The 27,064-nt window shown below is 39.3% G+C and overlaps 1 protein-coding gene across 1 annotated transcript; it reads left to right on the top strand.

Moving 5' to 3' along the window:
* Positions 1 to 24: 24 nt before the first annotated feature.
* On the top strand, positions 25 to 18,651 carry MRPL21_1 (39S ribosomal protein L21, mitochondrial). Its single transcript, XM_051211295.1, has 4 exons — positions 25 to 222; positions 256 to 317; positions 9,335 to 9,655; positions 17,744 to 18,651. The coding sequence occupies exons 1-4, from the start codon at positions 59 to 61 to the stop codon at positions 17,749 to 17,751; spliced, it is 555 nt and encodes a 184-aa protein (XP_051071335.1). The 5' UTR covers positions 25 to 58; the 3' UTR covers positions 17,752 to 18,651.
* The last annotated feature ends 8,413 nt before the right edge of the window (positions 18,652 to 27,064 follow it).

Here is a 27,064-nt window from a genome sequence, read left to right as displayed (position 1 = left end):
ACCGTTCAATATTTTTAGCTACATCTTTGAAATTTAAGGTCATCTCGGCCTGAAGGTCATGCTACCCTTCATCTTGCTGTTTCGTTCTAGACACCAACCAGTTTGTTGCCTTGTCAATTTGACCACTTCAACCTTTCTGCAAGATTGGATTCGGAAACAAACTCCGAGAAAACCCACCCGTTTCGAGCTACACAAAGCTTATACTGTCCTTGATAATGAATTGTATGTAGCTGTGATTCATTTATTTTTTTTTAGTTTGGATATAAATCAACCGAAGCCCTTTTCCTTGCCACAGAATAATACGTTACTGCATCAGAGTAAGTCCTCTAACCTTTTTTAGTACACTTCTCATAGCCGGATATTTCAGTCATATCCGTTTTGAGAAAATATGAATTCTGTTACTAATATCCTCCATGGTTAATCAAACTTCGATCTTGCTTCTTCTGTTGTCATAACGTCTGGGTTACGTAAACTGTCAATCCCCGTACCATCTTCAAATCTATGCACAAAATGGTGAAAGTATAGTGTACTGGCGGCCTTGAGTTGTTCATTCAGAGTGATGATGACGCCTTGTGTAATTTACGTGAAACTTAAGGTGTGATGATAAGTCTTATGCTATGACGGACGGAGTTAATATTCACAATGACTGGTCCTTAAGATCCTTGGAAACAAAAATGATCTATTATGCAACCACAATGTGAATTTAAAATGGTACTTAAGCTGAATTGCAAAATATACCTGCTCATAACGGAGAGTCTGGTTAAGTACGTGATGTGATTCTATGCGCAGTCAAGAAAGGTTCGTGCTGCCGAATAGTATTCTCCGATTTAATACTTACCTTTAATTCCAATCACTAGTTTATAAGGAAAAGGGCGACAAAAAAAATCACATTATAGCTGATGTCGGTCTGTGATGAAAGCTTTAACGCCAATTTATAAAACCATCTGCAAATTCTACCTTAAGTCTCAATATATGAACCTTACCTTTTTGCATTATCACTGGTGTTAGTTGATGACGAAAGCTCTTTGTGATGACTACTAACTCACAACCCTTGTCTGAATCTAAATCTCCATAACATAACCTTATTCCTTAACTGAAGAAAATAATTCGACATGTGAAAGTTAATTATTGAGATAGCTATGATTCCGTTGTTTTAATATCAATCATTTAGCTGCAACGTAGGACCAGGCACATATAAACATTGGTTCAAATTGTCACACCACATTAACACAACAAGATAAACACCAAATTCACAGAAGTAGTCACTTCAGTCGTAGTAATGTATAAGAGAAAGATTGCTTATAAGGATATGATACAGGAAGAAAGAATCGGTTCGTAAAATCAAGGTACAACGTAACTCCAATCTCACGGTTTATAGGAAAACGAAGCGTGTATACACCTACCCCATTGTGATTGATTCTGAGCCGTTACCCAGAGTCTTCAACCATTGGTTACGATAGTCGCGCGAACTCCAACCAAGTAGTCTGGATCTACCAACATGGCTCAGACATGTAGTTAGTGACTTCAGGCACTGATGCCACGTTTTGGTTTGGCTGCCCCTTTATTCCAACCGTCTCCAACACTCCCACCAAAGCTGCCACCTTGACGCGGTGGTCGGGCTTGCATATCGTGATGGCCCAACCGAGCTATATTGGCTGGAACATATGTTCCTGTAGGTTCTACCATGCCAGGCAGGTCGATTGGAGAACGGTAAGACTAAAAGCAGCAACTCAAGGTCTGAGGGCGAAGTCGTACTGCTGACTTTAGAGGGGTGTGGCAGCAGTAAGGTGTTTCCCTCGGACGACCAGCATGACAGCGATGCTGCCTTCCCACAAGGAGGGGTGGGGCTAGAAAAGGTCGACCCTAAAAATATCACACCTCACCTTACCTCATGGATTTCCGTCTCCGGCGGTAAGGCCCTTTGAAGAACGGAGCTAACACGTCAAAAACCTTCCACAAAAAGGCCGTGCGCGACCGGCCTCAAGCAGTTGTCCCTTGGGCTCTGCGGTCACGCTCCCAGGTCGTCAAGACCAACACTAATCCAATTTCCTTTCCAGGTTCCTCAAGAAATATCCTTCCACGGTGTGGGCAGCCGGGAAGTGACACCAGCCCTCATACCCGTAACAGCACAAGAGACCAAGTTGGTCACATTCAAATCCTTCCTACACCTCCTAATACCTCTCTTATCTCCCCGACTAACCCTCCTCACGTCTCTTTATCACCTCGCACCGCTAGGGCAAACGATTCGAGTACGTGGAAGGCTATTCCTGGTCTCCTGAAACCACGCTCTAAACTACACGTAGGAGCTTTTAACGTACGAACACTTTGCCAAATAGGACAGCAGGCTTCCTTAGCTAGGACTTTCGAATCTCGCGCCATCGATGTGTGCTGCGTCTCCGAAACGCGTATACAGGATCCGAGTAGCGTCATTCATTTAACCTCACCATGCCAAAATAAAGAACCGACTCGATTTACGCTTCGTGTATCTGGAAGCCCTGATTCTGCTTCCCGTGGCCTCGCCGGCGTACGTATAGCATTGAGTCCTAGGGCAGAACTAGCTCTCTTAGAGTGGATCCCAGTAGACAGTCGTTTGTGCGCTGTCCGACTAAACGGAAGTGTAGGGATCCGAAAAGATAGGGACACTCGTCGTTGCCTCTTCGTCGTCTCTGCCTATTTTCCCACTGACTGCAGCGCACATGATGTAAAAGATGAGTTTTACAGAAAGCTCTCCGACCTTTTCCGAAAAGCTAGGCGCTCGGATGTAGTAATAATGGCCGGTGACTTTAATGCTCAAGTAGGTAAACTAAGCGAAAGGGAAAGACACCTAGGCGGATCTTATGGTGTCGCGGCTCAAAGAACAGATAATGGCGACCGTCTGTTGCAGCTATGCTCAGATAACCGCCTGTTCCTTGCAAATACTAACTTTAAGCATAAGGAAAAACATCTTTTAACATGGCGACCACCTAATTCGTCCCGACGTTGGACCCAAATAGATCACATCGCTATCAGCTACCGATGGAGGGGCTCGATAGAAGACAGTCGCTCATTCTGGAGCACATGCTTAGATTCAAATCATGCTCTAGTACGAGCGCGTATTTGTTTGCGTCTTACAGGACGTAAGAAAGATGCTGCGAGGAAACCTCTTAGGGCCCTACTTAATGATAGTCAAGCTAAGAGTATATTTCAGGAACAACTAGGAAAACAGTTAGGCAGCCATGTATGTGATGCCCACCCCGAAACATCATGGAATGATATCCGAAAAGCTGTGGAAGCATCAGTGATATCTGCTAGTAAGGTAAACCAGAAGGTTAGGGAGCAACACTGGATCTCAGCAGCATCTACCACACTGATAGATGCTCGGAAACTCATTCCACCTGGCTCTGAACATAGTGAAGAGCGGAGTCAGCTTAAGCGCAAGCTGACAAGAAGTCTACGCAATGATCGCGAACAGTGGTGGGTAGCGAAAGCAAGAGAGATGGAAAAGGCAGCGGCAATAGGTAATAGCAGACAATTGTTCAGACTTGTAAAGGAACCCGACTGTTAGCGAAAAAATCTCAGAGAAAGATGGACATGTTATTCATTCTCAATCCAGGAGATTGGATCGATGGGCAGAACACTTTAGGGATCAGTTCAACTGGCCTTCAGCCACACTTCGGTTTCCCACGATCTCTAGTCAACCTGAATGGAAAGTTAATGTAGATCCTCCGACTCTTTACGAAGTTGAAAATGCCATAGGAAATCAGACGCCCCACAATGGTAGTATTTCTCGACCTTGAAGCAGCATTCCACTCTGTTGATCGTGAGGTTCTGTGGCAGTGTTTGTCACTGAAAGGAGTACCAAAGAAGTACATTAACCTTGTAAAGGCTCTCTACTCGAACGCAACTGGTCGAGTGAGAGCTTATGGCGAACTGTCATCAGAATTGATTACCTCAAGTGGTGTTCATCAGGGCTGCCCACTCTCTCCATTCTTGTACAACTTTGTGGTCGACGTACTTTTAGAGATAACACTTGCCTCGTCTAAATTGCCAGAGGTTGAACTTCTACCGGGAGTTTCACTTGTTGATTTGGAATATGCCGATGACATAGTTCTATTTGGTGAAGACGCTGACAAAATGCCGAGTCTTCTGACCACTCTAAACAATAATGCAAGCATGTTCGGGATGCGATTCTCCCCCTCGAAATGTAAAATGTTGCTTCAGGATTGGGTTGCATTGACACCCGAACTAATGATAAGGAGTGAAGTAGTTGAGCGTGTCGACTGCTTCACTTATCTTGGAAGTCTCATCAGCCCTTGTGGTTTAGTGTGTGACGAAATCTCAGCACGGATACAGAAGGCTCGACTAGCTTTTGCCAACTTGCGTCATTTATGGCGTAGGCGAGATATCCGTCTATCGACTAAAGGATGTGTTTTTACTGCGCAGCAGTTCGTTCCATCCTACTTTATCGCTGTGAAACATGGCCGGTAAGAGTAGAGGATATCCGTAGGTTACTAGTATTTGATCATAGGTGGCACAAGTCCATGAAGTCACTGACAAGTGAACTGAGTCATGTTGGTAGGTGTAAACTACCTGGTTGGGGACCGCGAGATGATAGCAACCGATGGTTAGAGACCCTGAATGACATGGCTCAAAATCGTTTGCAATGGTGCAGGTGCATCCACTCTTTGTGTTCTCCCAATTTTTGATCTCCTTATTCCTCCTTGTCTCTTTTTTTCTCTTCCCAAATTTACTTAACTGTATTATACTCTTTAAATAACATCTCCAAACACTAGTTTTCCTGATTACTGCTTATACTCTTATTACCTCTACCACTACGGGATTTGAATCGACAAGTGCATCTCTGTGCTAATGTGGTGTGGCAACTCTAACTGATGTACGTACGTACGAAGTTCTACGTTGTTATTGACTGACTGACTGACTGACTCTCGAACACTAGTCAGCATTACGCATCGTGGTAATCGGTGTTCAGACACTCCTGTGTTCTAAAATCTGACTAGTGGTGAATATGTGGTCGATGCAGCCACGGCCATTTCTGAAGCCAGTCTGATTTTATCGTGTTTACAGTTCATAGGTGCTAAGTTCAAAGAGAATTGTATGCTAAATGCTTGCACATCCGCCCCGTTATTGTTCCTATTTCCCGACTGTTGTCGCTACCTTGACGTGGTGGTTGGGCTTACCTAATGAATCAATCAAGCTGTACTGGCTGAAACAATCGTTCGTCAAGTTCCTAGCATAAAAAACATCGGTTGCAGAGCGATAAGACTAAAAACTCAAGGTTCGAGGGCGAAGCCGTACCGCTGATTGTACAGAGGTGTGACGGCAGTAGGCTGTTTCCTTCAGACAACCATCATAAAAGCAATGCTGCCTTCCCACAAAGGTTGTGTGGGATTATAAATGGTCGACCCTAAAAATGCACACCCCGCCTTATCCCACGGATTTCCGTCTTCGGCGGTAAGGTTACTACACGTCCAAATCTAAGAGAAGAATCGTATATAACCGGCCACAAACAGTTGTCCCTTGGACACTGCGGTCACGTTCTCACGTCACTAAGACTACCTCTAACGAGATATCCTTCTAAGGTGCCTCTAGAAGGACCCTACCACGGTGCGGGCAATCGGGAAGTGGAAACCCCTTATACCCCTAGCAGCATGCAAGATCACTATATTCATAATCAATCTCCCCCTTCAATTCCTATTATACCTCCTATGTCGACTTTCAACTCTAAACCTCCTCTTTTGCCTTCTCCTCAAGTGTCACCCTGGCCAACGATTCCTGTGCGCAAAACACTCCCAGGTCTACTGAAACCTCGCTCCAAACTACACATTGGAGTCTTCAACGTACATACCGTATGTCGGCCACCAGGCCTCCTTGACTAAGACCCTAGAATATCATACCATTGATTTATGTTTTGTCTCTGAAACACGCATACAGGATCCTAGTGTGGCCATTCACTTGACCTCACCTCGACAAAACGGACAGCCGACGAGATACACACTCCGTGCATCTGGCGACTCGATGGTTAGTTCTCGTGGACTGGCAGATAAACACCAAATTGAATGGTGGTACGTAAACTTCCAGGCGACATTCAGATAGTGGAGCCATAATCTGTGTGCATGGCGTAGTGTTCAGTTTCTTGCATAGATAGCGCCGTTTCAGGACTCTTCGGATAGCGGCCTGAACCTTATTGACCAAGAACTATTTGCGAGGACGGTTCAGGTTGACAGTAATGCCGGAATGCGCACTCTGCGAATAATAGTGCATTACAATCAAGTCAGCAATAATATGATTACTAGGAAGTATAAGGGGATGTTTGCTCTCGAAGAGCAAGCACGATAATTTAAGTCGTCCCCCTACTCGGATGACTTCATCTATTACAAAAAGATTAAGATTCTTTATCGAGCTCCTACGCGCAACGCTACTTCTCATTATCTTACCAACAGACATTAGATGGAGTATCATTTCCTTATTCATAACTGATCCATCTACTCCTTTCCTCGGTCTTTCTTGCGATTCACATGTATTGTCGTGCTCGTCTTTATGCTGTATGTGTCTTAGCGTCTCCATCTCTATGAGAAATGTGATAATTTGAACTAATTTAATTATATTCTGCTTCGTACTATCAATTTCTTCCAATCTCAGTCTACCAAGAATTAAGGGTCCTCTGTTTAATCTCACCCTCATATTGTAAACGAACCGTCTGCATAGAGCGAATATCCTCAACATTTTGGACCAGGTCTTACAATTGCTAAATTGATTCAAAAATGGGTCCAAATGACTCCACGCCGGTGTTTCGCTTAATTCTTCTATAAACAAATGGGTTAAAACATGGTTTTCCTCTTCGCGTGAATTTGGCCAGCTATTTTCGTTTTGCCATAAAAAGTTCGGTCCGTGGAATCACTCAATTGTTTTAATGCTATCATCTAAAGCATGATGCTCAGGATTCTATTTACTTTAACATATTTCCATTGGCTCGCTGTGGACAGTTCGTGAATCGTCGCTAATCGTTTGCTTACGAATCTCTTGAATCTTTCGGTTGTATTTCTTATACAATGACGTACGAATAATGAATCCCTCCAATAAATGACAGAAGAGATAGGGATACGCAATTGTTATTCAACGTGTTTTTCAATCTTAGCACAGCAGCTGACAATCCCATCTCGGAATGGTTATAAGTTTCAGTGGGGCAACCCTGGGCTTAGCCGGCATCCAACGGTGTTAATGTCTAACTTCAACTAATCCACGAAATTGAGCGACATATACACCATTGTCATTAGTGAGTTACTATCTCACAACAGACCTGGTTGAACTCCACTGGTTACTGCTTCCCACTAGAACTCCAGGATATACATCTTGATGAAGCCAGTCTCTAGTGAGCATATGTCGATTAGTATCAGAAGGGGTTTTGTGGAGATTTTATTAATTTCAATAGTTGAGATCATGAGTCAATTGAAGCTAGACCACCATGGAAAACCTGGAAGCACTGAACGGCTGTTTCGTCCCATTGTGGGACTCATCAGCAGTGCGCATCCACGACCTCGACTCGAGGGATTCCAAGTAGACGATCGACGTACTCAGTAACTTCGGAAGTTGACGTAGACCAGTCATAAGGTATTATTTTGAACTTAGAGAAATAGGAATGCATCCGAAAAATGTTTACGTTTTCATTCAAGGCGATCAGTAGAATCTGCAGTTTAGTATCTTCACGAAACAAAACCGTCATCTGCATGTTCTAAACAGATAAATGATCTTGGTAAGGAATCAACTCCTGAACAGTTATTTCTAAGAGAATATCTACAACCAATTCAAGTAAACAGTTACATTATTCAACCCTGATGAACACTTGATGTTAACGATTTCGATGACAATTCTCCACACACTTCTGATTCAACCAGTAGTATTTAATTAGAGAGTCTGTACAAGGTTAGTAGTTCTTAAATATCGTAGGGGCTAATTTATCATGACCTACTCCCTCTCGCTGTAGATTAGTTGTGGCCTTCTCGATTTTATTAAGAGTCGCGGGCTTTCGACAATGTCCCATTCAAGTTATTCGGTAACATTAAGCAACTAGAAGGTATCTAGAGCCAACTTGAGCCGTTTTTTAAGATATTCTGCGAATCATCCCGATTTTCTGGTCTGAAAATGTATCAATGTCCCATATTTTTCATAAATATCATTAACAACTACCTTTTTAATAACTATCTCCTCGATGAATTGAAATAGTTGTTCGCCTTTTCAGTCTCTTTTGCTTTCGCTGCTCACTGCTACTCACAAGCATTCCGTAGACTTTTGCCAGTCTATGTTTGAGTTGTCTTTGCTCACCATTGTATTTTGAGCTTGGTGGAATTAATTTCTGAACATCTATCGACTTAGTGAACATTATAGAAATCCAATGATGTTTCATAACCTTTTGGTCCAAGCCGTTGGTGGATGTCACTGCTGATTCCATAGCTTTTTGGATATTATATCAACCTACATTGGGACGAACATTACTTTGTCGATTGACCAACTGGTTTAATAGTTGGTACTGAGATAAACCACTTCTATGGATCCAGTGTTCATCTTGTTATGCTAATGAGGTATGGCAACTTGGACCGATGCACATATGTGCCTGGTCTTACGCCGTAGCTGACTGACTGACTGGAATATACTCTTGACAGTTTCGCCGTTTAGCTGAAATCTTAGGGATCTTGATTCTGTGACGCTTCAATACCCTATAAGACAGGCAAATGAGTTGCCGTTTCCTGGTTACTAACATTGTTGAGAAATATTTGTTCTTGAGGCACTTGCAAAGAAAACTTGTTTAAAATTGGTTTTTACAATCTGGAAACATGGCTCCAGCATCCAATGGATAATTGTTTGAGATCAATCACGCATGATTTCCTTTAGTAGTCCTAGTTAGCTCTGTGCTTAAAAAGCTTTATAGCTTGCGACGTAAATTCATGGGACAAGACGATGTGGGTGGCTCTCAGGGTCGAACTTTTGCAACCCGCTCCTCGTCTCGGAAAGGCAGCGTCGCTACAGAATCTGGTTGCCTGAAGAAAAATATTTTTGCCGTCACACTCCTAGGCAGTCGGCATTACGACTAAGTCCTCGGACAGAGTCCACCACTTTTCATACTAGCACTCTCAAACCGACCTACCTGGCATAATAGATGGTAAAAGAACAAATCCTCCAGCCGATTTAGTTCGATTGGGTCACTGCAATACATCAGCTCTACAATTGCATCAAGACAACAACTGTGGTTATAAGACTATGAACTACCTAAATATTGTAGTAATTAATTTTTTCAGATACCCTGACTGACATATTAATATTTATATTTAATTTTCTACAGGTATCTATGATTCAGTTAATTCTTCCATATCCGAAAACCGTTCCCAGTACTTTGCTGTCGTGGCTATTGCAGGGAAACAGTTCAAAGTAACTAATAACGATTTAATTATGATCAAAACACCGTTCTATGGAACTGACGTTGGTGATCGTGTTCAATTACAGAAGGTCCTACTTTTAGGATCATCAGACTTTACTATTATCGGTCGACCAATTTTACCAGTGCATCAGGTGTATGTTGAGGCTGTAGTGATTGAAAAGACTCTTGAACACCCTAAAGTTTGGTACCAGTTCCATCGTCGTCGTAGACACCACAAACTGCGAGGTAAATTAGTATTTATTTTTTTCACATTCTTTTCAGTATTCCAGGGAATGTTACTGTCCTTCAGATTATTGATGTTCGTCCCAATACATTAGCAACTCATTAAATTAGTCCTTGAATATACGCTTACTCGTTAAAAAACATTTAGGCTTTTGTATACTTTTAAAAATCCGTTTTCTGCGATTTTTGTTCATTTGAAGTATTTGATAGTGTAAACTACTGCGGTACTCAAAAAGTATATATTCTCCGAATCATGTCAAAGTTTGTTTCTTTCCTCTCTCTCTGTCGATGAAAATGTATTTCCATCATAACAGACTCGAAGGAAAATAGTCTCAAACTTTGATTTCATAATATGGTAAAATGTCTAGCTTAAAACATCAAGAAAAGGCAGAGAGCATGTACTTTATACTTTTCATGGTATTGTAAAGTTTATTACTGTAACGTTAGTCTTGGTACTCTAGGATTCTGACAGCCTTCATCTCAGGTTGAAATGACAACATGTTTCTGATTTTCTCTCCTTTCAAATGAAAGATAATATCCTATGCTTTTAGAAGTGAGTTTCGAGGGTGGTTACTTGACCTTGGTTACTCATCATTCTGCGTATTTCAAGCGACTATTTCAAAGCCAGTCATATATGAAACTGTTTTTATCGGTTTTAATCTCTTCAAAAGCTCGTAACCCAAACTTAGTGAATATTAAGAATCAAATAACCATAAAAGAAAGCATCACCCTTAAAATCTAACAGTTTATAACAGGTTTTATTGGCTTATAATTTATTTACTGGACAACAGAAGTTAATTAAAAGTAAAAGTAAAGTTTACCAAGTATTCACTCATTGTTTGGTCAAATTTTTAATTGCCATATAAATTCATTGGAACATTTGTTGACCTCAAATATTGTGACTTTTTAGAAATACTCGTTTTACTGTATTATATTTAAACATCTATTTGATGCGTGAAAATGCTAAACATTTCTTAATAAATCCAGTAGTATATCATTTATAAAATCCAAAGAAGGGATATCCAATCATGGTTCTTCTATTTGCTAATCGCTTACATGACATTATTATCTCCTCCATCTTGTGACTTCAAGTGTCATCAATTCTCTCGTCTATTGTTCGCCTTTTAACTAATACTTTTATTCGAAAACTACCAAAAGTCAACAGAATGAGCTTCCGTTTAGACTGGTTGATAAATATATAAGGATTGATAGTAACTGCCACCTTAATTCCTAATTTTGAATAACAGAACGTTTCAAGTAAAGTTTGCTAAATATTGAACGTATAGTTTCTGAACTTGGTCGGGTAGAAAAATGTCTGTCGCAACAACAAGATGTTTTTGTCTATATCACTTTGATGGTGATGTGAACCATTAGAGCGTGACTCTGATCTCAAAACATCGTGCCATCTAAGAGATTTGAAGGTCCTGAGTTTAGTTGAACATGAGTTTACGAATGCACTATATTTAAGCATTCTAAACTGAAACTCGACTTCCGTTCAGCGCTAACTAGTTCTTGAATTCTTTCCAGCTGATTTCAGCCTGCCATTGAAACTATCTTCATAAATAGCCGGAAGTTGGTTTCAATGTCACAAGTTCATTCACTATTTGTTTTCCTCCAAATATCTAATATACATTCTAGTTGTCTTTTTTCCCTTCTAAATCCACAGTATTGTTTTCTTAACGTATCGGCATATGTATTAGTTTCCGATTTGTATTGCAAAGTGTGACAACTTTAACCAACTCGTCTTTGTGGAATGTTATACATTTTTAAGTCAGTGATTTGGACGAATTAAAGAAACAGGTGATTATTTACATGGAATTAATCTTTTGTTAAGTAATAAAATCTATTACGTGATAAACATGATGGTGTATATAAACTTATTTGACGGGTTTACTTGTCTACCAATGTAGTCAAAAATCGTCCCTGAAAAAATAAATCAGTTAAATATTAAGATTTCAGTATTTGCGAGGAGTACTTATTTTCTACTTCCAAATAAATCTAAGGGAAGTTAATGCCTTTTTACCCATGGAGATTGACGAAAAGAGAGTTCTGTTTCTAGTAAAACACGATTTTATTGTTTACTCTTCTGTAATTGCACACAACTGATAATGTGAAATAAAGCAATATATTTTATTATCAAGTTTGCCGCAAAAAGTATCATCATTACCTTCATTGTTTATCGATATATTAGCGAGAGTGCTTGTAATAAAAGAATACTATGACAGTCTCCTGACGGCAATAATAAAGTTTATTTTTAGGATGATGTCTTCTATTCATATAAACTCGTTAACGGAATAAATTGCAGTCAATAATAATAATAATAATAATAATAATAATAATAATGATAATAATAATAATAATAATAATAATAATTGTAAAGCAAAACATTGACAGGCCAGATAAAACATAAACGTTCTATTATTATACGTGGTAATTTGATTTTGCGCCTAATATAAAAGCTCATATGCAATCAGCCACTTGCTTAGAAAATATGAGAGTAAGGGTGGAGCCTTTTGCAGGATAAATGTGCACTCGTTTATATATACCTTTCTTAGAAAAATAAATACGAACTTTCAACTAATGGCATATGTTTTGTTCCTCAGATACGGCAGCCGGCGCCTGACCAACAGCTTGCTGTTATCATTTGGCCTGTCTAATTGGCCAAGCGCATCACATATTGAATCACAAATATCTTCAGTAAAAGTTTTTATTCCAAGTGGCTTATGTTAGAAAACGTAATATAGCTAAATAAAAATAAATAACGAAATTAGCTCTTCACATTAACATATTCTGATTGGTTTCGTTCCTATTTCCAATGCTGTGTAAATCTTTATGCCAGGAGATTTACTCTCAATCTTGATAAAAGTAAATGTTTATGTTAAGTGTTTTTATATGTCCGACAAAACTCTCTAATGTCAGGTGTATTCTGTGCAATATCTAGAGATTTCAATATCATAATTTTTGCAATCTTCAATTTATCACGGATATAGTGGAAATATAAAAAATTATGCCTGTTCAACTATTTAGTCTATGTTTGATGATGAATTATCACTCTACCGTAAGCTAAGTATAAATGTAGATGGCGTTCATCAACCACGACAACTCATTTATTTTAGTTAACTCTTCTGTTGATGTTAACGATTCAAAAACGTCTATTTGACATTCTCTTGTCAGTTAGCCATTATCAATAGCATGCGGAATATCATATATTTGTGTGTTGCTAGCATTCTCTTCAGCATAAAAAATATAGGTTATACATCACGTGTAACAACACAGTCTGGCAGACTATATATTTATGCGACATCCAATTCTTAATGCTCTCTATCAATTGGACTAATTCTTAAGTCATGGAGGTTTAAGTATTGCACATTCTAAAGTCAAAAAATAGGGGGAAAATATAGCTTTTATCTAGTAACAATGTCAGTCAAACCAGCATTCCAAGTTTTAATTGGTGACTATTTTTAATAATAACATATATATTTCATCAGTGACAGAGGTTCAGGAAAAAGCTAAAATCCAAACATCATACATGTGAGCATTAATCAACTGACTAATAGAATAATGAGTTAAAATAAGTAAAGATCAATCGTTAAAGTCACAATGACAAGAGGATGCGTCTCTTCAGTCGGTCTTACCAATGTAAAATCACTGTCTAAGTCGGTATTAAGTACATTTATTTATCCTACTAGAATAACAGACGCAACCTAATATGGTGGAATCGCTATGATATGACTACCTAATCCATACGATCTTATGTAGAAGTCATTTTATTATTTTCATGCTGACTTGTCTTATGATGACAGTCGGTAGCATACTTTTTATGAACTTATGAAGAACACTTTTCGGCTGGGGATATGATTATATATTTGATATGTAAAGGAAGAGGTGATACATAGTGACTACGCCTGCACGGCCGAGTCATGCTGTCTCGATTGAGTGTTTTGCGCTCACCTCCTATGACCTTCTCCAGATGTTCAACAGATAATGTAAATCTTCCTAACTACTGTTTGTCCGGCTTCAATGATTGTGTGGTTCCGCATCAGTCCCACTATACAATTTCTGTAATTACTCGTATATCCGTTACATCTCACTGTACAAAGTCAAATCTTTTCGGTCATTTTTCGAATTTGCCGATATATTTTTTAATTCAAGTTATCATTTGTTTCCACTACATGCATATGACTGGTAAGTTGGAGAATATGGTATTCTTGCAGTGTTTGGAAAAAAACAAGATAACAAAAACTATTTCAGCTCGAGAATAATATTCATGATAAGGTATCGATTTTATTGTATAATAGAGGAAAAAAATTTTCCTGACTTATAAAATGTTCAGTTATTTGTCGATCTCCATTGGTTAAGGTTATCGACTTCAAATTCTTAGTTATTCTTTATCTACAAAGCTTGAGGAAAAAACTGCAGAGTTGGTGAGTCATTTAATTGGAAATCAGTTTGTACACTTACTATTTGTATTGAATAAACATTTGGTCCTTACAATAAATTATAGTGTAGTTTGGTTTTCATCTGATCCACTTCTGACTGGTTTGAAATTTAATTTGATGACTTAACGTTGTGCCCCGTTCTCAAACGCACAGTTAGATAAAAATTAATACGATGGAGGAAGTGGAATAGCTCTAGTTGGTAAGAATTTAATCATTACACTTAGCGACCAGGTTGAAAGCGAATTCTAAGTACGTGTCATTTCTTGGCTTAAATCGTACCAAAACTTGGATTAAGAAATCAAATGTCTTAGTACAATTCAGGAATTTGAAAACGAAGAGTATTAAAAATATATTAAATCAGAATGTAAACTAAATTATGAAGAACGTTCAGAAGGCCTGACCATATTTGCTTTTACAGAACGTCTTATATGTACTATAACAAACAAGATATGTAATGTCAGATTCCCACTAATGTTGTTTTATCATAATACTGTGACTTATGCTAACCACAAGTTGTTTCAGTACAACACCCTATTAACTATATTAAATATGAGTTCCGGCTGTTGTATGTATGTATATTTATTCAAATTTAGATGCCTTGAATTTTTTAATAGTAATTTACAACCGAACTAGAGAAAAAGGTGGAAGTTATTCTGTAAAATCGAATATTTCTTTGCATTTATAAGAGAGCACATGATGATGGTTGTTAATTTCGTTCAATATCTTGTTGGTCTGTTTAACGACCAATGCATTTTTGTTTTTTCAGGTGACGTCTGGTGTTTGCAAGTCATGTAAATATCTGAGTAGTAGACATATTTATGAGTACGGCTAACACAATATTTCTTCTTTCGTCGGGTAAAATAGGTGTTGGAAGTGAGCTTTTAACCAGTCTCCAAGGGCACATGAGTCAGTCAGTCAGCTACAACGTAGGACCAGGCACATGTTCATCGGCCCAAGTTGCAATACTTCATTAGCACGGCAAGATGAACAGCAGATTCATAGAAGTAATATATGAAAGAAAGATTGCATACAAGGATATAGTACAGGGAGAAAAACTAGTTCGTAGAAAGGCAGATATGAAACGATTTTAATTTCATAGTTTAAGGGAAGATAGAGAATGCACATACCTACACCATTTTGATCGATTCTGAGACATGTCCCCCAGAGTCTCCAACCATTGGTTACGATAGTCACGCAGATCCCAACCAAGTAGTCTACGTCTACCAACATGGCTCAGACCAGAAGTTAGTGACTTCAGGCACTGATGCCACGTTTTGGTTTGGCTGCCCCTTAATTTATTCCAACCGTCTCCAACACTAGTCAGCATTACTTATCGTGGTAATCTGTGTTCAGGCATACGTAACACGTGGCCTTCTCCTTCTTCATTTCTTGAATCTTATCCAGTATATCAACAGTGACCCATTCCTTGTGGTGATGCTTCTTGTGGCCCGAAACCTCATGAAATGTTGAAGTGATTGCCTCTTTGATCCCTTTCCAGCTGCTCCGCATGGTAGTTCCCTCTCGATTGAGTAGATCGTGAAACGCCTAGAACCTATTGCTGAGGTCTATCTTGAATTCGTTGAGTCTGTCAGTATCCTAAAGAAAGGTCGTATTAAACATTTGTGATGTCCACTGCGTTGTCTAGTACTTCATGAGCTTGAGCTTCATCTTGACGACCAGCAAGTTATGACCTGAGGCTACATCAGCTTCTATCTTATGTCTCACGTCCTCCCTCGTCTTTCTGAATTTTCTTATTGATGCCGATATGGTTAATTTGATTCTGTGTAGTGTTACCCGTTGAAATCCATGTGATTTTGTGTATGCGATTATGTGGGAATATGGTGCCGCCCATGACTAGTTAGTTGAAGGCACATAGGTTTGCGAATCTCTCACCATTTTCGTTCTTTTCTCTCAGTCCATGTCGTCCCATGATATCTTCATATCACTTGCTGTAAAATAAACAAATCGTCTATTCTGCACAAAAATCATTTTTTAGTGAACAGAAATAGCTTAACCAATTATTTCATTCAGTTTATCTATTCACTATCTTTTAGATTGTTAGTTTAGATATTCCAATTCGCGTAATATGATTCCGACTACAGATAAAGATTCTTTTCTACACTAGCCAGTTTTAGATAATTTACTGTTTGATTATTTAATAAACACCAACCTACGTTTACATATTTTGAGTGTATCTTAACACGCTTTAAGTCAACTAAATCTTGTAATACTAAAGTCAAGATAAACCCATCAGCAGGATGTGAAGAAATCCAGGATAACAAAATGTTTGAAGCTTCAAAGCATCTTCCAAACATTTGGTCAAACAATAGGAACCCTTCACTAGAAGTTAGTGGATGCTATGTACCTCTTTTAAGTCATGCGTAAGATTTGTTTTGAGGAAATTATATAGTGATTACTGGTTTTGATCTGGTGCGATAATCTACCTAAAGAATTTTCAGATAACACCATTATCGGTAAAAAAATCTTCGAAGATATATATCGTGTACAAGATTAATGAATCTTTATAACATACAATGATTACTAACTGTAAAAGTTTAAATTATGATATGTTCTGTAATCCATGATTCGAATTCTTCGGTGTATTAGTTATTCATGATTACTATTGTACGGAAACATCACATAAAGTCCCGAAATTCTGAATGATATTATCATAGATCATATGTGTTAGAACCTGAAGTTACCAGACTGACGTGAAACTTATACCTAGGTCCTTTTGAGTGCATAAGTTCACTTTTAAACTTTTGTACCAATGGCTTCGATAAAACGTAATATATTTATAGTTATTCGCATACTGATCATTTTGAAAGATATTGAGTTCAATATCAAGCAGGTGATGAACAGTCACATTAGTTTCATTTGTTGTGAACAGGAACCCTTCTTTTTATTTTAATGTAAATAATTCGGCACGTCCAAGTAAAATGGTAAACGCAGAGGGTGTTTGTGTGAGGTGGGAATTTGTCCACTTTTATCTATCTCAATGAACAGTTTTTGATACAGAACGACTAATTTAGGGTGTGGATACGTCATTTTCAACCTAAAACATTGTCTAGAAACAATTTTGTCAGCTGATCTTTTACTTTCGTGTTTGGGGTGTCATTTATATTGTGTCTTCAGCACCACTTTTATATACAGGAGGAATTCTGTTATGTTTGGCATCGGGCATTACCAATTTTGTACCCGTATCGCCAAGTTTTATATCTGGGGAAGTTGTTTCTGCTGTCCAGATGGATTTGTTATGTCCTCGGTCTTACTAGTTATACCTGACAATCGAGAACCACTAGAATTCTCACGGAGTGAGAACACGAAAGACTGGTTCAATGAAGATTTACTGGCTCTCCAACAACACATTCCCAAACAAGTCCCAAAATCACATCATCCAAAGACCAAAAATACGACCGTTTATATCTTAATTTTTACTCAGTAATTTAAAATAAGTGGGAATACAATCACTGTAAAAACACACTTCAAATATAGTTCACATGAATCTGTACAGGGTGTTTAATTGTCACACTTAACTAAAGTTCGCGCTTGTCATTTCAAACAAATTTTATATTCGATACGAAGAGAACAGAATACACGAAATAGATGTAACCATCTAATTCTACGTGGTGTGTTATTTTGCTTTATTTAGATCTATAAATATTGAAAAATTGTATGAAAATATTCTCAAGAACCATTATTGCTTCCAGCAGAGTTTTCTCCATAAGAGTCACAGTTCCTCGCCAAATATTTTATGAAATTCTGTGGTTATTGGTAACATGCAAGGTTCAAATTGTTGCTTCATGGTTTCTCATTTGTTTCTTTTCCAAGGAGCAGAAATAAGCTAAATGGTCGGTGCTTATTATTGATTTATCAATATGATCATGGAGCTGAACTATGCAATCAGCAATCACAAAGTACTGTGCATAATATAAGTATGTAGGAAGCATTCTAGCATGCTTCCTAGGCTGAAACCTACAAATATACGTTTTGTATCGCCATAACTGTGCTAATGACAGCTATTTTGTGCTTCCATTCTTATTCTTACACTTTGATTGTAACTTAGCGCGAATTCGGTTACGTTCTGTAACCAAGCTTGTATCCTGGCACGATCTCGGTATCCTTTCGATACCACGAGATCGCCAGCAAATAAACATCGACTTGGTCCATTAACTGCCTTCTGGTATTTGGCTTCTCGGGGATTTTATGGGTTTCTTTGGTTACGTTCAACCTTCGCCTTCTGATTTATTTGGCGCGTGTTTCTTGGTAGCGGTGTTCATAGTTAATCTCGACGCCACGCTACAGACCAATTGGTTCATGCTTTCCAAGCTGAATTTTTACCTCGTTGATTATTCGCTTATTAATCCTGACTGCTTTTATATGGTCATGTGTGTGTTGATTGTTGACCCATTCCGCTTACACGACAGTCAAACTCGTTAATATTAGCAATGCCGGCATGCCTTACAATGTCCCAATGACAATGGCCCGCGGGAACACTGAAAAGCAACCACCAGTATGAATGAAATCGGTTAACCAGCAAACCAATTTTTGCATGAACAGTCAGCAAAACTTGCCAAAGCAATGCCGAACCGTCCACAATGGCGAACCTCCAGCCTCATATGATACCTTCAGCTCTACATAACCATATAGCTAATAGTGCATACAACACATGTATAGGGTAGTAAGCGAAATAGCCCAGCCTGAAGCGTTAGGGCCGAAATAACGCTTAAAACCCATTGTCTGATGTCGGAATACTATAATTAGACCACCAAGATCGTTTTTATCGCATTTGCGAAAATTTCATTTTTCCGACTTTTAGACCCTGAGTTAGGGGTAGTATCCCTAGTTAGGGGTCCTTCTATCCCAAACGCAACAACAGATGCAGGAGAAGACGAACAGTGTGGCAGCAGCCTCAGCAGCAGTAGGTCTCAATATACACAAAGGGAAAAGCAGGATTCTCCGATTCAACACAGAATGCACTAATCCAATCACAATTGACGGAGAAGATTTGGAAGATGTAAAAACCTTTACATATCTGGGCAGTATCATTGATGAACAGGGTGGATCTGATGCAGATGTGAAGGCGCGGATCGGCAAAGCAAGAGCAGCATATTTACAACTGAGGAACATCTGGAACTCAAAGCAACTGTCAACCAACACCAAGGTCAGGATTTTCAATACAAATGTCAAGACAGTTCTACTGTATGGGGCAGAAACCTGGAGAACTACAAAAGCCATCATCCAGAAAATACAGGTGTTTATTGACAATTGTCTACGCAAAATACTTCAGATCCATTGGCCGGACAGTATTAGCAACAACGTACTGTGGGAGAGAACAAACCAGATCCCAGCGGAGGAAGAAATCAGGAAGAAGCGCTGGAAGTGGATAGGACACACATTGAGGAGAGCACCCAACTGCGTCACAAGACAAGCCCTCACATGAAATCCTCAAGGCGAAAGGAAAAGAGGAAGACCAAAGAACACATTACGCCGAGAAATGGAGATAGAAATGAGAAAAATGAACAAGAATTGGATGGAACTAGAAAAGAAGGCCCAGGACAGAGTGGGTTGGAGAATGCTGGTCAGCGGCCTATGCTCCATTAGGAGTAACAGGCGTAAGTAAGTAAGTGTGTGTTGATTGCTCACTCTCTTCATTACGTTTCTGTAACTTATTTTTGTCTGACTATAAATATTGAGTCACGCTTGATGGAAAACTAAATGGCTCACTCGCCTCCTCCACATTGGTTTCTCGCTCTTCATTCTGAATGAACAAATTGGTCTATCCAGAAGCTAGAATAATCCATGGAGGATGTTCTTCTCTTTGAAAACCAATAAAATATTCAGAACTATCCGGACATGTAGTTGTTACTATTGTTTCACTTTATGAATACTCAATTGTTGATACTTTATTTCAGTCAGATATAATTTATTTATTCTCTATTATTCCTTCTTTTTACGAACTATGTAAGATACTAAGGATATTCGTGCACATTATTCTCATAATTCTACTGAATCAATCCTATTATTAACTATCACATGACTTGTAACTGAACATGATTACTTTTCTCCAGCCTGAAGTTTCTTTCAGAAAGTGACTTTTAAAAACTGGTCTCAAAGAGTTCTCGTGGTGTTTGAATAAAATTGTAGTGACTCACTTGTATCACGAGAACACGACTGGTTTAATAAAGACAATCATAATTATAAGCAACTTTACCAGTGACTGTTTTAATGTGCTTTTGTTTAACCGTGCTAAAAAGCATCCATTATTCTTACACTTTGATTGTGACCTCGCGCGAATTCGGTTGCGTTCTGTAACCAAGCTTTTATCCTGGCTCGATCTCGATATCCTTTCGATACCACGAGATCGCCAGCGAATATATCTCGATTTGGTCCATTAACTGCCTTCTGATATTTCGCTTCCGGTGGATTATTGGAGAAATAATAGAGTTAGGCCAAGTTATGCGTAAGTTCATTATGTGAGCTAGGCACCTTGTCCATGAGCAAAAGTTAAGAATAACTGGAAAGAAGAGTCGAGGGTAGACTTAGTTGATGACTCATGTTACAAGGGGAATAGCATGCTTGAGTTAGCTTGTAAGTTAGCAACCGTGGATCTGTGTGTTAACAGAGGTCATCAATGTCTATACTTCCGTAAAAGTTATGGTAGGCTATAGTAGCTTACATATTATTTGTCCCTGAAATGATGGCTCTCATTAAAATAAAATGTTCACTAAGCGATTTTCAATTTGTGAATCAGAGAAGTAAAATGAGTAAATATTTTATTGTGACACATCTTTAAGATGGGTACTGTTTTCATTAAGATTATTCGACACCGTCTCTTAGTGTGGTGTGTGTTACTGTCGTCGATGGATATGAATACTTTGTATCATCAATCGAAAGTGAAATGCATGGCGGCAGAATGTTAAGGTCGTAAGAAAGAAAATGAGAATAGAGAAGATTGCTGTAAAGAAAAGAAACAGAGAAGTTTGAGACAATTGATTGACATTTTGCAAATGAAATATTTATTGTATAGTTCTCAGATTCAATCAAGGCGTTCTGTAATTTGTGAGTTCAAATACATTCGATTGTCTCCATTTGTGTTCTCATTTACCATATTAGAGCTAAATTGAACGTGATGACAGCTTAGTCTTCAGTCCTCATTAAAAAGGATAGTAGGTTGGTGAACCTGTGTTAATCCTGACAGATTGCCTCCCAGTGAAGGTCCAGGTTCTCCTTGAAAATATTCACTGATGGGGCTGATACTACTTGTTCGGGTAAGGCGTTCCAATCATTGACTACTCGATGAGAAAAACGAGACCCCACTTTAAGTTTATTAGATCGTGGTTTATAAACCTTCTCGCTATGACCTAGGAGATTACTAGTGCTGGAGGGAGCAAAAAGATAGAAGCTACTAACACCCAAATCATAATTAAAGATACGAAATACCAGTATAAGGTCACCTCGCGTCCTAAGATACGACAAAAGGAAAAGGTTTAGGCGTTTTAAACTCTCATTGTAAGGGAGTTTAGAAAGACCCTTCCCTAGTTTCGTCCCACACGCTGGACACGCTCAAGGGAGTTAGTATCCTTCACCAGACATGGGCTAGCTGCTTGGATACAGTACTCTAAATGTTGTCTAACATATATGGGATATAAAATTCGAAATATTTCCTCGTCAAAAGATTTGAACGCTCGACGAAGTGACTATAACGCACGAAAACCTTCGACAGCGGTTGCGTTGCAATGCGCAGTTGTTTTTAAGTCATGACTTATTATCACTCCTAAGTCTTTATGTTCTTGAACTCATGGAAGAGATTTACCATCAATAGTATGATGTTAACTATTACCGTGACCGATGTGCATTAGCGCACTCTTCCTAGAATTGATTTCTAAGCCCCGAGCTCGAGCCCATATAACGAAATCGTCTAAGTCAGCTTGAAAATCCAGATGATCAGCTGCACTTTTTATTGTCCTCCAGATCTTTACGTCATCCGCAAACAATAATGTCGAAGATCTAAGCAACAGTAGTAACACATTAACGCAGAGAAGGAAGAACAGAGGGCCTAAGATGGTGCCTTGGAGTACACCACTTTTGACCGGCTTCCAATCGGATAGCGTCCCATTGACCCTTACTCTCTGTCTGCAGTCACATAAGAAGTCACCTAACCACTCCTGTACAGTACATATTATTCCGAGGCTCGTGAGCTTCTGCATAAGACTTACGTGTGAAGCCTTGAAAAATACTTTGCCAAAGTCTATGAATATCACATCGACAGACAGACCTTTATCTAAGGCTACTGTCCAATCCTCTCTCGCAATAAGTAAGTTAGTCAAACATGAAGGCTTGTTACGAAATCCATGTTGCTCAGAAGCTGACAGATTGTGTGAAAATATATGGCTTAGCAACCTAACCCGAATCATCTTTTCAAGTTACTTAACGACAATGCTAGTTAGACTGTCAGGCCGGTAGTTAGATACGATCTGTCTCTGACCATCCTTAAATACAGGACTGACTATAGAGTCTTTCCAATCTCTAGGGAGTTGTGCGAGTGAAAGGAACATGTTGAAGTGTCGCGAGCGGTTTTGAAATAATGTCCGCAAGAGATGACAGCAACCGTGGATGTAACCCGTCAGGGCCCGGTATCTTACCAGGTTTGAGGTTAGTTATCAACGGAAGGACAGTTTCCCCAGTCACCTGTACAGATTCAATGGTTGGTATCTCGGTGTGAATGGGACAAGTATTTGTTACGATGAACGTAGAGAAGACTTTGCTAAAATAGTTTGAAAAAGTCTCAGCCTTTGCTCGATCTGATTCAGCTAGTAAATCTGAATTTTCGTGTAACGGGGGAATACCACCACTACGTTTCATTCGCCGTTTAGCATACGAAAACAATCGTTTCGGACAAGTACGGCTATCACATACCAACTGTCGTTCTTGAGTAGTACGGGATTAAGCTATGGTTTTCTTACAGATATTCCGGAATTTTCGGTACTCACGCTTAAATGACGCATGACCTGTCAACAAGAGTGAGTCCCAGAAGTGTTTCCTACGCTTTAACAGCTTCCAGGTTTTCTTATTAATCCATGGAGGGCAATGTGATAGCTTACGTGCTGACCATGGGATAAACGGTGAAGTTACGGACTCGAATGTACAAGTGCACACTGAACAACGGTTGATAAAAGGTCGCTATCGAAACCTCCACCTGGAGCTGTAAGCTCTATCCAGTTGACATGCAATGCGTTGAAGTCCCCAATGATGAGACAACATTCTGCCATACTCCAAGAACAGATGTGTCTTAAGATAAAGTCGTAAGCAAGACAACACGGACTACGATATATCCCCCTTATGTCACTAACCCATTTCTGGATTTAATCTTACAACATGCTACCTCACATGTACCACTGACATGAGCCTCCGATATGATTTATTGTATACGAAAATGATCTCTAACGTATAACATTATGCCTCCCTCTTGCGAATTAAAACTCTATCACTTCTAATACAGATATAGCCTGCAATGGTTGGAGAACATACTATATCTACGGTGAACCAAGTTTCCGTAACAACAATTATATCAGGACTTAATTCATCCACCATCAGACTTAGCTCGGACGTTTTATTTCTAAAACTACGGGTGTTCGTGTAGCACACACTTAAGGTGTTTTGGTAATCATTCGTTTTACCCATACACGCCTCAGAAGCATTGGCTTCCAAGACCTGAATACCCGGAAACCCTTAATGGTAAGGTTAGTCTCACCACTTAACTTGCGAGTTCTCAACTCCGTAAGAGCATTCTCCCACTTGACTCGATCCTCATGCGGCCAATCTGGTCGGATACGAATATTTGAATCAAGGGTTTTTTGTGCGTTTTCCAATAATATATCTCTTTCTTCAGAATTCCCGAGAACCAGCTTCAAGATCCTTCTTGGTTGGGTCTCGCCTCAAACCCATTTACCGAGTCGTATTACTTTCGTGATATATGCACCTGGAACCTCTTCAGGTAATTCATATCTTATCACAGATTCCACTAACTGCAGATCATGTGCATGTCTCTTAGCAGCGTCATTGTCTTTCGACCCCTCTTGATTCCAAATAATTAAACTGGGAAGGGGTTTAGCTTCTTTTGAAATCGTGTTCACAGCTTTCAATCGTGACGATAGGTCCTGTATATTAACTACTGGTATCTTACGATTAGTTTTTATTGTAAAAGAGTCATGGGAGTCGAGCGAGTGACTCACAACAATGTTTGACGAGGCCTTACTTTTGGACTTTGGCTGAGTGATCTGAGAGTCCACCAAGGACTTATCAAGTAAACGGTCATTAGTTTTAGCTGTCTTCCCTACTCTTCTGCGTTTCCGCGTCATCCATATTCCATCAGTAGTAGCATCTACCTTAGAACTACTCGGGACAGTAGTTGTTTTATCTGGATCACTGGTTGCTGCTGTAGCGACATGGCCACCAATATATAATGAGGGGTCACTCATTGATTGTTTCGGGGTAGAAGGTTTAATTGCGGGTTGCACAGTTAGATGCTGCTGTAGCAACCAAGTAAATACGCTTTACAAATAAATATTGTCAGGCATTTTAGTGCTTGAGTCACAAGCAAAACCAAAATTACCGTGGAAAATATAACCGAAATAATGAATCCTATAGAAAGCTGCTCATTTGCAACTTAATGCTTTAAAAAGGACAGTGGTATTTTTCTTCGCTGAGTAAATTTCATTGTTTTGATCGTTTATTACGTATCAAAACTACTGTTTTCACTTTAATTGAATTCATTTCAGTTAAAGTATTCGACTAGAGCACCGTTTTTACCGTTCTTTCAATTAGTTTTGTCGTTGGTACTCTTGAGTACCTCATTTTCAATTGTATCTGTTAGTACTTTTGGTTCTAACAATCTACAGTTCTTCACTTTGTGGTCATTGATTATTTTTTTGTTCCTGAGCACCATCGCATCTCGTTCCTTTTTGAAAAAATCCTTTTAAATGACCGGACAGTGTAAATAAAGCTGTTGCCAACGTCCGGGTTGTCGTTATCCCGTTGAAAGCGGCATGCGGTGCGACGAGTACAAAATCTGGTACCACGAAGTTTGCACGAACTTAACGGCTGCGGCTTTCAAACGGTTCAGTAAGAAGGGTTGCGTATGGCTTTATCAACAGTGCCGTTCGGATGCAAACAGCCTGTTAACCGAAGCCATCTCACTGGTTGATGCTTCAAAGAGGTGTTTTAGCAAGCGTAGTCGAGACACGTCACACAGCACTTGATCTGTCGACACACAAATCGACATGAAGCAAACTAAGCTTAGTTCGATAGTAGATGACTCACGCCGATCAAAAAAGGAAAAGCAGTCTCCAAATGGGCCTGGCTTAAACAAAAGCTCAAGAAAAGTAAGTTCTTCTGTTCCCCGTCTCCCAGATTGGATCCCACAGGAAACGCCTAGAAGCCGCAAGTGCAGGGCTCGATCGGTTTCAAGCTGTAAGCATAACCTTGTAAGATCCATTTTGAATGCTTTGTGTGCTTGTGAAAATCCCTCCATGTATATACTTGCACCTTGTTCCTACTGATCCTCTCAGTTGTACATTGTTAACCTTTTGACTACATTTGAATTGTTAATATTTGTATTTTATTATAGTTTTCGTTTTTATTACACCTTTACTAATTTCACGTGTTTCTTCCCGAACTGCACTTATGTTGTTTTACCTTATGCTAAGTCTGAGCGGCAGCCATTTTGGTTTGTTCTTGCTTTTGATTGCTTGACCTGTGTTGACTGGAATTGTGCATTTTGGTTGTGAATTGAAGCACTCTTTCAGTATTAAAAACACTCTGTGTTATAGAGCGACCAATTATGACCTTTTGAACGAATGTGTACGTGATCTATCCAGACAGGATAGAATAACATTTATTTGTGGTGATTGGTAATTTTCTTTCATCCTTTATCAACTTTCTTATTTATTGTAGTTTAGATTTGATCAATTGAACAATTATTGGTTGGATAGCTGAGTGGTTATATTTGTCTAGGTAATAATGTACACTTAAATTTATGATAAATTATAGAACCATCATCTTACCCAGTTACTTTGTCTTGGTTTCAATCGGGTGAGGGCGCGTATCTAACTCATCCAGACAGCTGTCATTCAATCCAAACCATAGTTTATATCTTACAACCTGACCTCTCAGGTCGTTGACTGTTGCTTCTCTCAGCACCGTTGACAAGTGGGTCAGGTTGTAAGGAAGAAAAAAAGTAGCGATATAAAAGGTAATCCTACTCCCGCGAAAGTAGTTGTAAAATCGAAGGCTGATCATAGCGACAGATCAGCTATTTTTCATAAAATCAAGGGGAGCGAGAGCTCTGAACCTAAAGCTCGTTTTGAGCATGACATTGTGCTGATTAAGCAGCTGCTTAATCAACTCATGCCTCAAAATATCACTGGGGTCACCTTGCTAAAGGTGTACAGACTAGGTAGTCTAGCGGACTTGAAACCAAATCATTCCAGACTGCTTAAAGTAGTATTCAACTCTTCGAACGAACGTGACCTAATTTTACAGAATGGACACAAATTAAAGGGTTCAGGAGTCTTTATACGAAAGGACTTACCGTTGGCAGACCGTGTAAAAAGACGGGAAGCCGAAAAAGAACTACAACTTAGGCTAGACGCCGGCGAAAAGGACCTAAAAATTGTAAATTTTCGGGTTTTAAGGCTTCGACAGAGAATGACGCCGAAGCCACTCTGGGTGAAGCACGAAGCCACTTAAATAGGCTTCTGATCTGCTACACTAATGCCCGGAGCTTACTTAATAAGCGATCGGAACTAGGTGTACAGATTGACTTTACAAAGCCAGACATAATCATAGTTACAGAAACCTGGCTGACACAGGCTATAGATAGTATGGAACTTGACTTCGAGGGTTTTACGTTAGTAAGGGCCGACAGAATACAAAAGCGTAAAGGAGGGGGAGTAGCTCTATTCATTAGGAA

The sequence above is a fragment of the Schistosoma haematobium genome, chromosome ZW (genome assembly GCF_000699445.3).
Source record: "Schistosoma haematobium chromosome ZW, whole genome shotgun sequence".
NCBI classification, from domain to species: Eukaryota; Metazoa; Platyhelminthes; class Trematoda; order Strigeidida; family Schistosomatidae; genus Schistosoma; species Schistosoma haematobium.
The sequence above is the reverse complement of the archived record's forward strand: the minus strand, read 5'-3'. Positions and strand labels throughout refer to the sequence as shown.

Bases quoted from the DNA above. Each gene is read 5' to 3' on its own strand.
- MRPL21_1 (XM_051211295.1), top strand. From the start codon at position 59: ATGCTACCCTTCATCTTGCTGTTTCGTTCTAGACACCAACCAGTTTGT. The intron at 223-255 runs GTATGTAGCTGT...ATTTTTTTTTAG, and splicing joins ACTGTCCTTGATAATGAATT to TTTGGATATAAATCAACCGA. The intron at 318-9,334 runs GTAAGTCCTCTA...AATTTTCTACAG, and splicing joins TAATACGTTACTGCATCAGA to GTATCTATGATTCAGTTAAT.